This window comes from Notolepis coatsorum (assembly GCF_963971535.1).
Source record: "Notolepis coatsorum genome assembly, chromosome: 3".
In the NCBI taxonomy this organism is placed as follows: domain Eukaryota; kingdom Metazoa; phylum Chordata; class Actinopteri; order Aulopiformes; family Paralepididae; genus Notolepis; species Notolepis coatsorum.
The window spans coordinates 53052127-53066655 of NC_140167.1; the positions used below are offsets into that span (position 1 = coordinate 53052127).

At 40.6% G+C, this 14529-nt stretch overlaps 1 protein-coding gene across 1 annotated transcript in view; it reads right to left on the reverse strand.

Moving 5' to 3' along the window:
- pole2 (polymerase (DNA directed), epsilon 2) overlaps window positions 1-14529 on the reverse strand; it is a 48538-nt gene that overhangs the window by 21313 nt on the left and 12696 nt on the right. Inside the window, exons 15-18 of the mRNA XM_084311205.1 lie at window positions 14113-14190; window positions 10547-10655; window positions 7530-7706; window positions 5476-5543 (exon numbers count right to left, since the gene is read on the reverse strand). Of these exons, the coding sequence (XP_084167331.1) occupies window positions 5476-5543; window positions 7530-7706; window positions 10547-10655; window positions 14113-14190 (432 nt within the window). The remainder of the gene's footprint in view (window positions 1-5475; window positions 5544-7529; window positions 7707-10546; window positions 10656-14112; window positions 14191-14529) is intronic.

The following is a 14529-nucleotide window of genomic DNA, read 5'->3' on the forward strand; positions in this document are numbered from 1 at the left end:
CTAGCTATCTTAGCGTTAGTTGCCGTTGAACAATTGGTATATTAAGACAGATGGACCACGATCATGTTAGTGAGCTTCTTTAAAAGTACTGTTGCTAGTTTAGCTTGAACCGTTAGCTAACGTCAACAGCTGTTCGCCTCGTTACAGGATGTTTGTTTGTGAAGTTTGAAATGTGTTCATTAATTGCATGCTCCGGGTCAGGTAAAATAATAACAACCCTTGTATTGTTATTCAAACTATCATATCACATACGATCTTAAAATAGTTCGCGTGCATCATATCTTACCCTTTCGATGTTTTGTTTATCTGTATTTCCAAGACAAGCTTGCTATGCCATTTATGTGAGGTCGACTGTCGCCAAATCTGAACCGTCTAACCGGAAGTTGTCGACTCATTTTAGCCGCCATTTTCATAAGGTCAAAAGGCACCTATGTGAGACAGTTATTGGAGCTTTCACTTTCAGGTCCATCTTATTGGAGTTTTTAGTATCATAGTCATGAGATTATTGTTTATATATATATATATATATATACACACACACACTTAAATAAAATCTGCCAGGCAGTTCTTGAAATATGAACAGCTTTTATTCATTATACAACATAGGTGGGTTATCTCCAAAGGCATATGAATTCATACAAATGTTATGATACATACATACAAAATAAAATACACTGGGGTTTCATCCATTCAATTGATTTATTTTAACACATTGTACAAAACCACTACAAAACCATAGCAACTGATCCACTTGCAAAGTCATTACTTTCCTCAGAGTCCTTGAAGTTTGCTGTGAAGACATAAGAGTAGAAGACCGGTTAGAAAATCATAATACATTTTGGGATCTTATGTGTTTTTCAATGCAGGAAGGTTCTAAATGCATTTTCAGTGTAAACTTCAAATCTCTGCATGGAGATTGAAATGCCTATAGCTTGGTGAGAAATACATGTACATCTCAATCCATAGTGGTGCTCATACTATAACCGTTATCCAGTTAATTATTTATACCCTCCTGGATTGTTATAGATTTGGTTTACCATTGAACAAATATTTAATTACTCTGCATGATAATTTTTTTTTGCTTCAGGCAGTGCATTTGGCATTGATTGATTGAAAACTTTATTAACAGATTGCAGAATGGGTGCAATAATACAGTACAGCTCACTACTAACAACTCTAAGAGGATGAAGACCAGAAAAATACTTTCGTCTTCTTGAGTTATATATCATTATAACTCAAGAAGAACAAAAATGTTTGATCATGTGTCCTAGTCTCGCATAGTAGGCCTCTCTCCACACTACGTTAGCGTTGTGCCGGTGGTGGACAGAAGTCTGGCTGAACCTCTTATCATTCGAGTATAGGGGAAAAACACTCTGGCTTGTTGCATTTCTTTAAAGCAGAGGTTCTCAAACTGTTTTATACCACAAGTACAACCCCATTTTATTTAAGAATTTCTTTTGGCGACCCCACACTTAAAATTAGGGGTGTAAAGGTACACGTATCCATTGATTGATTGATTGATTGATTGATTGATAACTTTATTAACAGATTGCAGAATGGGTACAATACAGTACAGCTCAATACACACAATTGTTAAGGGGATGCAGACCAGAGAAATACTTTAGTCTTGTTTACATCAGGGTCCCCCATTTTCAATTCATCAGGACATATATGACATACATGACATACAGATAGACAGTACTGCTACATCTATACATTTATGACATACCTGATTTGCAAATACAGTACTGTTTGTGATACAAAAAGAGTCCAGAAAAGAGAGTATACATTTGACGTAAAAACTGTACATTGGAGGAGGTTGGGTGGGTGTATTGAGCCGTACTGTAATACAGTTTGCAAATACAGTACTGTTTGTGATAGATATTCACACAGAAAAGGGAGTATATACATTTGACGTCAAAACTGTACATTGGAGGAGGTTGGGTGGGGGGGGTTGGGTAGGAGGGGTTGGGGGGGGGAAACACTGTACAACTGTACAAGCAAGACTGTACATTGGAATATTGACAACCATACTAGGTAATTTACTGTACATTAGAGGGGGTTGGGGGGAAACACTGTACAAACAAGCATAACTGTACATTGGAATATTGACAACCATACTAGGTAAATTACTGTACATTGGAGGGGGTTAAGTTAGGACATTTACAGGGGCCAGTTTCGAATTGCAGTCTCCCGTAGGTGTTCTTTGAGAGTGTTTTTGAAAGTGGGTAGTGATTCACATTCCTTTACAGCTTTGGGTAGGGCGTTCCACATTGATGTGGCATAATTGCGAAACGTGTTTAGTCCCTTGTTTGAGCCGAATCTGGGTTTAACATGATTTGTGGAGCTCCCTCTGGTGTTGTGATCGTGGTATTCACTGACCTTTGGGAAGTATTTTGACATGTACATGGGTACCTTGGTCGTGTAGTGTATCTTGTAGACCAGGCCCATTGCAAGTTGCTGTACTCTGTCGTCTACTCTAAGCCATCCTAGGTTGTCAAAGTGGGCAGGGGTGAGGTGGGTTCTAGGAGTCAGGTCAAGCAGTAGTCTGACCAGTTTGTTTTGAGATGTTTGTAATTTTGTTTTTAGCGCCTTTGAGGTGCTTTGGTACCTTTGGTATAGTCGTAGTACCCTTGAATGAGTGCTCCTGCCAGGGTATTCTTGTTTACCAGAGAGGAGATCCGGTACAAGAATCGAGTTTGTTGGTTGACTTTTTTTATTACATTGGATGCCATTTTGTCACAGGAGAGATTAGCCTCTAGGATGGAACCCAGGTAGGTAATTTCATCTTTCCTTGTGACAATATTGTTACCCACTGTAACTGAGAAGCCGTCGGTCTTGCTGAGTTTGTTATTTGAACCGAAGAGAATGGACTCTGTTTTGCCCATGTGTAATGATAGTTTGTTATCAGCGAGCCATATGCAGATTCTGCCTAGTTCCGAGCTGAGGGTTTTTTCAACCTGTAACTTGTTCTTGTCAGAGACCAGCAGGGCTGAGTCGTCCGCAAACAGGAACAAGTTGCAGTCACAAGCTGACGACATGTCATTTGCATAAATTAGGAACAGTAGCGGTCCTAGTATGCTTCCTTGTGGAACACCACAGCTCACTGTGAGGGGGGGGGGGGGGGGTAGGGTACCGTTTACCTCCACCATCTGTTCCCTCCCCTCAAGGTAGGATTGCATCCAGCTCACTGATAGACTATCAAAACCGATTGCTTTTAGCGTGTCAATCAGAATGGAGTGAGTGTCGAAGGCCTTTTGTAGGTCCAGCATGACCATGCCGCAGTATTTGCCCGCGTCCACCTCTTGTTTGATGTGGTCGTTCAAATAGAGAAGGCATGCGTCAGTGGAGTGGGATGTTCTGAAGCCAGATTGGAATTCGTAGATTAGATTTCTTTCCGCTAGGTACTTTTCGACCTGTTCGTAGACAATTATTTCCATGACTTTCGAGATGGAGGTGAGAATAGAAACAGGGCGGTAGTTGCCTGGGTCTAATTTGCTGCCCTTTTTGTGCAGAGGGGTCACCCTTGCAATTTTGAAGTCCTTGGGCACGTGTCCCTGTTTTATGGAGAGGTTTATTATGTGTGTGATGACTGGGGTGATGGCGATGGGTGATTCTCTGAGGAATTTGGAGGGGATGTTGTCATGACCAGTGGCCTTGTTAGGTTAGAGGGCGCTCAGTTTTTTTGAGTACCTCATCTGTTGTTACCATTTCCAGCTTGAAGTCGTCCTTGTGGACCCCTAGGTTTTTGTAGTAAGCTACTATGTGTTCTACCCCATAATGCCCTGAGTGGGAGGGTAGTTTGTTTACCAGTGTTGAGGCTATGTTTGTGAAGAAAATGTTTAAGTAATTGGCTACATCCAGCTTGTCTGTGATGAGCGTGTTGTCCATTTTTATGTTTATGTTTGAGAATCTGGTTTAAAGTTTTTTACTGCAGCCTAGTTGATTATTGAGTAATTTCCAAAGTTCACATGGTTTGTTTTTGTTTTCCTCGGTTTTGTCATTGATGAAATTCTTTTTTGCAGTTTTGATCATGGAGTTTACATCGTTTCTTAGTCTGTTTCTTTCCAGTTTGAGTTCAGTCACGTGGGCTTGGAGTTCACTGCTCGTGCTTTTGGTAAGCTTTGACTGGCTTTTACGAAACTCAAAGCATTATTTGTCTTTGGTTTTCATAGCGGCCAGTATTTCGGAGTGCATCCACGGCTCAGTGTATCACAAACAGTACTGTATTTGAAAATCTGTTATGTCATAAATGTATAGATGTAGCAGTACTGTCTATCTGTATGTCATGTGTGTCATATGATGAATTGAAAATGGGGGACCCTGATGGAAACAAGACGAAAGTCTTTCTCAGGTCTGCATCCTCTTAACAATTGTATGTATTGAGCTGTACTGTACTGTACCCATTCTGCAATCTGTTAATAAACTTTTCAATCAATCAATCAATCAGCGTGATTTTTTACCCTGGTGGTTCTTAGGGGGGCCATGTCGTTTAGTATTGTTGAAAATTTGTTTTTGAAACCAAGCCATGTTTCTTCAACCAGTGTACCATTGAGTTCATCTGACCATACCGAACCGAACCGTTTTAGTGTACCGTACCGTACCAAACGGCTGTGTAGTGTACCGAACGAATACAACGGTATGTTAACCACTAACGACCACCCACCGGGGGCTGTTTTTTTCACAATCTAGTATAATTATTATTATTATTATTTTTTTTTTACAAGTCGATTATTAATTTCAATATAGAATATTCATTGACAGCCCTACAAGTACAATTAGTTACTGCACACTACATCACCCCTGAGTGGAACATGGAAAGCCAAACTTTCCCCGACTGTACAGAAAACCCGTACCGTACCGTGGTTTTTGTGTACCGTTACACCCCTACTTAAAATGTATTGCGTAATTTCAACATGGCATTAAGGATATCAAAATAAAAGCACACGTTGTTGAACTTGATCATGCATATTTATTAGAACATTTTATTACAGCACTATGTTATCAATACACATTTATAAAATGAGGCATATTTAGCCAAATATGTTGCCAGAACATAAAAAAATATATATATATATTTTTTTTCTTCTTTTTTTTACTTGCCAATGCGTGACCCCACTTTGGGTCGCGACCCGTAGTTTGAGAACCACTGCTTTAAAGCAATCACAATCATTCTGAGCGGTGTTAAGCCGAGGACGCAGCGACGGTGCCCTTGCAAAATATTGTCACGGATACCGGAAGGGGAGGAGAATTCCAAATGAAATAGTCGACCAATGGCAGGATTATACCCACAGTCTATATTCTGTGAGTTAAACTATGTGCCCTAACAGTCCAAACTATGGGCATGTTGAGGTCAATCTAGGAACACTTGGTAAAAAACGTATCCCGTGTGAATGCACATCTGGAAATCCAGGGGTAATTTTCAGCTGCATAATATATGAACCAGGGGGAAAGGTGAAGGAGAAGAGAACCCACCTGTCCTCGACAGTTCTGTTAGATGGGTAGTACACCTTGAATGTGAAGCCACTTCTTGGGAATGACCCCTGTGATCATAAATGGATGACATGGCATATTTAGCAACTAGCTCTTCATAGATAAATACTGGCTAGAACATATTAAATGCGAAGATTAGATTAAAATGTATTGTCATTATACAGCACAAGTACAGTACAACAAAAATAAATGGGCATTTAACCAGAGTGCAAATGTAACAGTAAAGTGCAATAGCAAAATACAATGTGTACAGGTGATTAAACTGGAGTATATATATAAACGAGTACTACTGAGTAATAATGCTAATCAGATGTATGTACACTGTACAGTGTTAGGATTAGGATAATGTACAGTGATACAGGTATAAAAACACTATGGTAGTAACAAGTCATACTGGCCAGCAGTATAACTAGTTACAGTAAGAATAGATAAGAGATATACAGATATATAGTATATACAGGTATGTACAAATTATATGCAGTATATTCAGACAGATGTGGATAAATATATATACAGTAAATATATATATATTATATATATATATATATATATATATATATATATATATTAAGGCTGTCAAATATATCGCGTTAATATCGCGTTAACTCCCGATTCTATTAATGCCACTAATTTTTTTTAACTCAAGATTAACTAAAAAAAAAATTTTTTTTTTTTTTTTTTTTTTTTACTAGACTTCACTCAGGTGTATTATTGATGCTCTCATTGAAACTATGTTTGTTTCTGAAGTATGTGTGTGTGTGTGTGTGTGTGTGTGTGTGTGTGTGTGTGTGTGTGTGTGTGTGTGTGTGTGTGTGTGTGTGTGTGTGTGTGTGTGTGTGTGTGTGTGTGTGTGTGTGTGTGAGATATAGAGAGAGGGGGGTGAGAGAGATGAGGAAGGGGCAAAAGAGAAAAAGATCTGGGAGAGTGTGTGTGTGAGGGAGAGAGGGGGGTGTGTGATTAATCAGCCCTTGTGTGTGTGAATGTAACAAGTTCCTAACGTTTTCTTTCCCCTATTATTTCATGCACACTTTATTCATTGTTTTAAATTATTATTTTCTTTTAAGTTATTTTGTGCATCACTCTGTTTTGAATTTGATGCAAATTTGCAATGCATGAGGGTCATCCTTTTGTGTTAAATGGCTGCATAAAGCAAGCATTTGTTGACTCGCATGTTGATAAGAGTATTAAAACTTGGAACTTGAAAAAGATCTGTTTAAGGTCAAAAAGAAATTAAAAATAAAAATGCGATTAATTTGCGATTAATCGCGAGTTAACTATGGACAATCATGCGATTAATCGAGTTAAATATTTTAATCGTTTGACAGCACTAATATATATATATTGTAGTGGAAATTGTATGTATCCCCACCCTCCCATGTTGTCACCCCTCCCCACACCTACTCTGGTACCCCGTCTCCCTTGATCAATCCATTTGTCCCTTGATCTAATCAGTCTCCCCTGATCAATAAGTCACCACCCTTCGTCTCTCACCTCCATACCTAAACCGCCCCCCTTCCGGCCCCTTCCTTTGTGTCTCAAACTCCTACCCCCTTCCGGGTCAGCCCCTCCCCTTGAAGCACCTAACCCCGCCCCCAATGTCTCACCCTTATATCTAATCACATCCTTCTTCCCACCTGGTCACATGGACCCACCCTTCTCTGTCATGTATAATGTCAAGATATTCTATGTCACGAGGAGCCCGCTACGAGACACCCCCCGGCCAGGGGCTCGTTGGGTCTTTTCAAGCCAAATCTCCTGGGTTGTAAGCTAATAAATCTGTAGCAACCAACTATGGACAAGGCAAATTTATTTCCAACACAATATATATGGTATATACAGTATGGTATATATAGTCTATGGTATATATAGTCTAGGTAGACTATAGTTTGAAGTAGGTAGTTATGATTTATATGGTTATAATCTTTGCACAATGATACCAACTGAAGGAGTTGGAAAGAAGATTTTTTTTTGATTTTGAGATAATGAAAAAAACAATAATAGTAATAATCTCTGCTTCAAACAAAGTGTGGTCATACCGGGTTAATGCAGAGGCAGTCTGTGTTGGTGATGTTGAAGGGGTCGTATTTGTCCGCGAAGATGATCACGTCCGGGACAGGGTAGACACGTAGAGTGTAGTCGTACGCCCAGAAAACGGGACAGACGGACAGAGGCAGCGGCGTCAAGTGACCCTGGGACAGGATGGTCTTCACAAACTGAGAGGACAGAGAGGTCCAGAAGGGCCGTGAGTTCAGAAGGTTCATCAAGACTTTGCGGAATGTCTGCCAAATATCAAACTCAATGCCAAAGATCCCTTTCTCAGAATCAGAATGGTCTTTATTGCCAAGTAGTTTACACATACATATCGTTTTTGGTGCAACATTAATAACTCATTGACTGCCACACTGTTTTCCCCATCTTTACTCAATGGCGCCAGCGTTATTGACCATTTTCGCGATGTTTGCGGACCCATCGTGTGTTCTGTATTATACTGTAGCTATGGAGACAATGGTATGGCTCATTTGACAGGCACCCTGTTTATAGTCCAACACTGACAAACCAGTTAATTTCTACATACTTTCGTTTGTGCGCTATTCCACGCTAAACATCGCCCCTTTTCAAAATAAACCAGTATTTTTTTCTAGATTGCGAGATATGACGTGTTATATGCATATGCGCAAATCGTTCGGGTTGCTCGCCTGAAACCTATATTATTTCCAAATCAAAAGGTATATACCAGGGCGGCTGGGTGGCGCAGTGGACTAAGCGCTCGTCACCAACGCAAGAGACACTGGTATTGAATCCGGCTGTCAGCGTTGCCTCCGGCTTGGCCGGCCGTCATACTGGCTCGATTGGCAGAGTCAGCGGGAGGGAAGCCGGTGGGTGGGTCCGGGTCGTTGTAAACAGCGACTCCTACAGTTCGGTCGGGGCGCCTGCACAGCGAGGGAAGGATCTGGGGGGAGGTAGTGTGACCTTCCACACGTTACACTCTCCCAGTGAGAGTCCGCGCTGCCAGGTGAAAAGAAGTGGTGTGCTGGGTACACATGTGTCGGAGGAAGCATGTGATAGTCTCCGCCCTCCCAGACCGACGGTAGGGGGTAGAGTGCGCAACGACCAGGAAGGGGATTGGGAATTGGCATAACGACTAACATTGGGAGGGGAGAAAAACGGAAAAAGGAGGAAAAAATATTAAAAAAATAAATAAAATAAAAAAGTAAATACCATATATAGATGTTTCTTCACAAAATCATCAAGGGGGGGGGGTCATTTTACGAGGCTGCGATTGTTACCAAAAGCATGTTTTAGGTTGGGTAAAATACGACGCTGTGATCAAAAAAAAAAAGAGAAAAAAGAGAAAAGGATCTATAAAACTAGTTCTCGTTTTTGGCGCTGAACGATTGGATTTGAAAGACGAGAATTCACGTTTTTGGCGCAGAAAGAGTTAACGGACAGACAATTATGGTAGAATAAAAAAATAAAAAAGGTGGAATTAAATAACATGGAATATAAACTAAATTAACAAGCACAATTGAATATACTATAGTATAATTATATAATTAAAATCGGAATAGGCCAGGGCTGTACAACTGTGCGATGTGGTCAGGTATATATATATACACTACGTAATTAGAATAAAAAGAACAATACAGTGTTGAATATTTACAGGATGGAATATTTAGCAGGGCTGTGCAATTGAGCAGTAATGTCCAATAAGCACATAATTTAGTAGTGGAGTCTACACTCTCCTCACTGCTGGTCCAATGTGGCCTTCTGTTCACTAGGTTGAGGGGGGCGTGGCCTTCTGTTCACTAGGCTGAGGGGGCATGGTCTTCTGTTCATTAGGCTGAGGGGGCGTGGCCTTCTGTTCACTAGGCTGAGGGGGCGTGGCCTTCTGTTCACTAGGCTGAGGGGTCGTGGCCGTCTGTTCACTAGGCTGAGGGGGTGTGGCCTTCTGTTCACTAGGTTGAGGGGGCGTGGCCTTCTGTTCACTAGACACTATAGACTGCTGGGAATTCTGCTGCTGGGAATTCTGTTTGGTATTTCCTGTCCGTTATTGCAATATATTGAAATAAACGTGGGTGTTATTGTTGTCACTTTGAAAGCATCTATAGATGCTTTATTGTTCGGGACACAGGTGTTGTCCTCACACCACTCAGTTAGATGTGACTGATGGGCCAATCAGTGTAACCCGAGTATATTACATAATATCATCAGGGAAACAGATTGGATATCTGGAATGGCTTGAATTATCATTCAATTCACTCGTCTACTTGATTGATTGTTTATTGCATAGAGATGAGACAGTAACAACAGGAACAAATAAACTGTCACCATGCTATGTGTATGTGATCAATAACCTTGACATATTCTTATACGAATCGGTCTTCGTCGTCTTGAAATAGCGATTGATTGATTGATTGATTGATTGAAAAGTTTATTAACAGATTGCAGAATGGGTACAGTACAGTACAGCTCAATACATACAATTGTTAAGGGGATGCAGACCAGAGAAAGACTTTCGTCTTGTTTACATCAGGGTCCCCCATTTTCAATTCATCATAACATATATGACATACATGACATACAGATAGACAGTACTGCTACATCTATACATTTATGACATATCAGATTTGCAAATACAGTACTGTTTGTGATACAAAAGTGTCCAGAAAAGGAGTGTATATACATTTGGCGTAGAAACTGTACATTGGAGGAGGTTGGTTGGGTGGGGTGGGGTTAGGTGGGTTGGGTGAGGGCTGTACATTGGAGGTGGGGGGGGGGGGGGGGGGGTTGGGTAGGGGACACACACACATTTTACACTGTACATTGGAATATTGACAAAGCCTTACTTGGTCATTTACTGTACAACTAGGTTAGGACATTTGTAGGGGCCTGTTTCGAATTGCAGTCTCACGTAGGTGTTTTTTGAGAGTGTTTTTGAAAGTGGGTAGTGATTCACATTCCTTTACAGCTTTGGCTGTGCAGTGCACGTAACATGAATAGCTTTCAGGAGAGACATGGCAGACACAGCAGCCAGGGAGAAGCTGAAACTCACATGGTTTGGAATGTCAAGACTGTTGCTTGGCAAGCGGAGACAGTTCCTGCACATCTTGTTCACCAGGTCCTCTCTGATGACCACGATCTCCTGGCTACAGTACTGGATTCTGGCATTTAGGAAAAACAGATCATAAGTATTACTGATAGAAGATTATCAGGCAGGTCACATGACCATGAAAATGTGCCTATGATCAGGCTGATAATAATATGGGGAAATATCCTATTGTGATTCTTTTTGGACAGATTTTGTCAATGGCAAAGTTCCATTGGTTTGATTGAAAATGTTATTAACAGATTGCAGAATGGGTACAATACAACTCATTCACGGCCAACCACGACTATACTCGGGTTATCTCGCCAGCGGTTGAGCGCCAAAACCCGAGTATAGTCGGGTTTTCAATCGTTTATCGTTTTTTCTTTTATTCGATTTTTTAAATTCATTACAGGCTCACGGACGTTGGTGTTACCATTGGAACTCATTCTGAGACCCCGAGAGTGCAATACCGGCCGAATCCTGCTAGGTGGCAGTATCGCCCACCCTTTGAAACCTTATTTCACACTGTGTGTCACATCTAATGTCATCCGGGCGGAGAATTTAAACCAAGCCAAGTAAATCGCTTCATCCGAGCACTTTGAAACGCATTCAGCACACTTGAGGCATATCTTGTGCCACTTCATGTCAGGGACCCGATGGACAATACTGGAAATCGCGATCAGACAATTGGAATATTCTTTTTGGAATAACCCAGATCAAAGGTAAGGACTATCTGACGTCAATTCCACCTTGATCCTACAATGATTTCATATCGATCCAGCCGATCAACGTATGTAGTATACAAAACGAATGCCGTTGCTGGCGATCAGAGCATCAAAAAACGACCCCCCCTCCCCCTTTGATGCATTCATGAAGAAACATAATACCTATTATATACCTTTGATTTTGAAATAGTAACGTGTCCAGGCGAGCAACGCAAACGCCTTTAGCAAAATTCACATATCTCTCCATAACGCAGTTTCGAGGAATTAGCCAGGATCACTCTGAAACTATACAATATTCACCACGGTATAAAATGCGAATGTATACATGAAAAAATTTATTCTTTTTTACATGTTGGACGAGGGATAGTTACTGTCAAATGAGCCATAGTATTGTCTCCATAGCTATAATATAGAATATAGATATAGCCCTGCAAACACTGCAACGCACAGTGAAAATCCCGATCTTTTAAAGCGTGGCCCATTGAGTACAAGGATGGATAAAACGGCTGGCGCTGAAAGTGTTAAGGGTATGCAGACCAGAGAAAAACTTTCGTCTTGTTATTGATATTTATGACATACACAACATACAGATATCAGTGTTTCCCCTACAATTGCCTTGGCGGGACGCCTCGCCCCTCCAGAAAAAAAGTATAAAAAAAAATATATATATATTTTTCTTTAAATCTTTTTTTTATTAAAGTTTGCTTTAATCACAGTAACGTTGGCGAGCTAGCTAAATTATACATAAATCGGTTTTAATATAAATCAATCTTCACTAAGACTTTAAAGCGGTGGTGCGGCACGGTCTACGGAGACGCAGAAAAAAGCTACCAAATGTCCAAATCCATTCCGAGACAACTCTGAGACAGTCTCTCTCTCTCCTTCAAGTAGCCTAACGTTACACTATAAAAACGAACTGGATAGTTGATATATGAACTGGATAGTTCATATAAGCCATTCTCCCTTTCTGTGTGTGCGCGTGCGTGCCCGTCCCAACTCTGGTCTTTGGCAAGTTTGATAGTATTTACTGTTGGCCAGATAATGTTGATATTTAAACTTAAAAAATAATTATACAGAGAGAAGCTTCAGCAAGTACAAAACGCTGCTGACCGACAAAAGAGAAAACACAAAGGCCTAACCATCATGTATCACAATAGTGATGTCAGCCAGAGATAGGGAGAAGCATGAACCTTTAAAGGACATCTCTTTGAAATAAATTACATTTTACAGTTTTTTTCTGATTTCTTTTAAACAAATTATTATTTTGTATTATTTAACTATTAAATTATTATTTAGTTATTGCACTGCACTGGCAGTTGAACTGCATTGAACTGAACTGAATTGAAAAAAGAAACCTCATAACCTAACTGGCACTGAACATTGAACTACACTGGCATTGTTTGCAGATGTACTGTTATTAAAGTTAGTTAAAAACATCATTTTGTATAGTTTTTTTTGTTAAATCCAAAGGAAAAAATATAAAATCAGAGAAATCCGAAAACGGGGAAATTAAAAACCGAGAAATCCGAAAACAGGAAAATTCGTATCCAAAAAATAAAAACGGATTTCATTGGGCCCTAGTTAAGGTGAGTTAATAAATTCACTCTGAAAATCTGCTCCGCTCTGATAAACTGACTCTTTGGTCAGAGTGTCCAGTGTGCACTCTGAGCCCTCAGAACTTGAGTGTGCTCGCTCCGACACTGGTTGTAAATAGTTCATATGTGTGTTGTCACTACTGTATGTATAATTGTAAATAAGTAAATTTGTGTTGTAAATAAATATTGTTAATATTTATTTACCTAATTTATGTGCAATCGTTTCATTTCAGCTCAGTGTAGAGAAATGCACCGACAATAACCGCCTGTTGTTGTTGACACCACGTATCCGTGACACGCGCGCCCCGCGAAAACGCGAGTAGTTTTGGGGGCCTACCACCCCCGCTTAAAAGAAATCCTAGGGGAAACACATTCATGACATACAAGATTTACAAATATACAGTACTGTTTACCAGAGATCCCAACAGAAACTATATACATTCTAGGGGGAGGAAACTGTACATGGTGGGTCATGTGTGAGGAGTCCCACAATGCAACACAGCCGGCTGTAATGTGGATGCCTTCTAGCCATTACTGTCCTGTCTTTGGCAACACCAATATCAGTACCGCACCGGCAACTAACTAACGTTAGCGCCGCTAGCTAGCAACATCCCTCATTACATCAGCCTTTTCTTTGTTGGTACACAATTTATATGTTTTTCCCCCTCAAAATGCTCTAATATGTGTGGTCCACGTGCAAACTATTGAGAAGCTAGGGCAATGGCTAGAAGGCATCCACGTTACAGCCGGCTGCGTTGCATTGTGGGACTCCTCACATGACCCACTTGACCTCATGGAAGCTTTATGGATTTTTTAGGGAATGGGATTTTTTGTGCAATTATTTAAATTTTTATTGAAAAAATGTAATGTATTCATATATTAAAATGTATGATGATGATATGATTTCTGTGGGGGTCTGTTTGGGTTATGTTTGCAGAATACAATTTGTAGGCCCAGGGCATCTCTGCAGCATGACGATACTTAATTTAGAATTATATTTTAAACACACATCAAATATCACAGCATCCTACTGGGTCATACTGCGATTTAGAACAATATATTGTTCTGCCCTAGCCTGAAACCGTTCTGCTATTTTAGATTTTCCCCGCCCCCAACAGGAGCTCCATTTGTGAGACATTGTCTATTGTTGTTCAAAGACGGTGTGAACATGTGGAGCATTAAATGAAAGCCACGGTATGGGTTTCATCACCTGCATGGGTTGGTTGTGAACACGGAGAAGGGAACTCTCTGTCTGAACTCCTCTGTGATGTAGTCTGCCAGGGGAGGCCTGAGGAGGACAATCATATACATATATATATGTTATTTTGATTTGATTTGATCTTTATTTATCTCGAACATTTCAACCAAAAAATAACAAAAACGAAATAAAAACAACAAAATAAAATATATCTTCCTAGACATTTAGGCACTTACCCCCCACAGTCGGTCTGGGAGAGTGGAGGCTATCACGTGCTTCCTCCGACACACGTCTAGCCAATCAACCGCTTCTTTTCACCTGGCAGTGCGGACTCTCACTGAGAGGGTGTAACGTGTGGAAGGATCACACTACCCCCCTTAGATCCTATCCGCGCTGAGCAGGCGCCCCGACCGAACTGTAAGAGTCGCT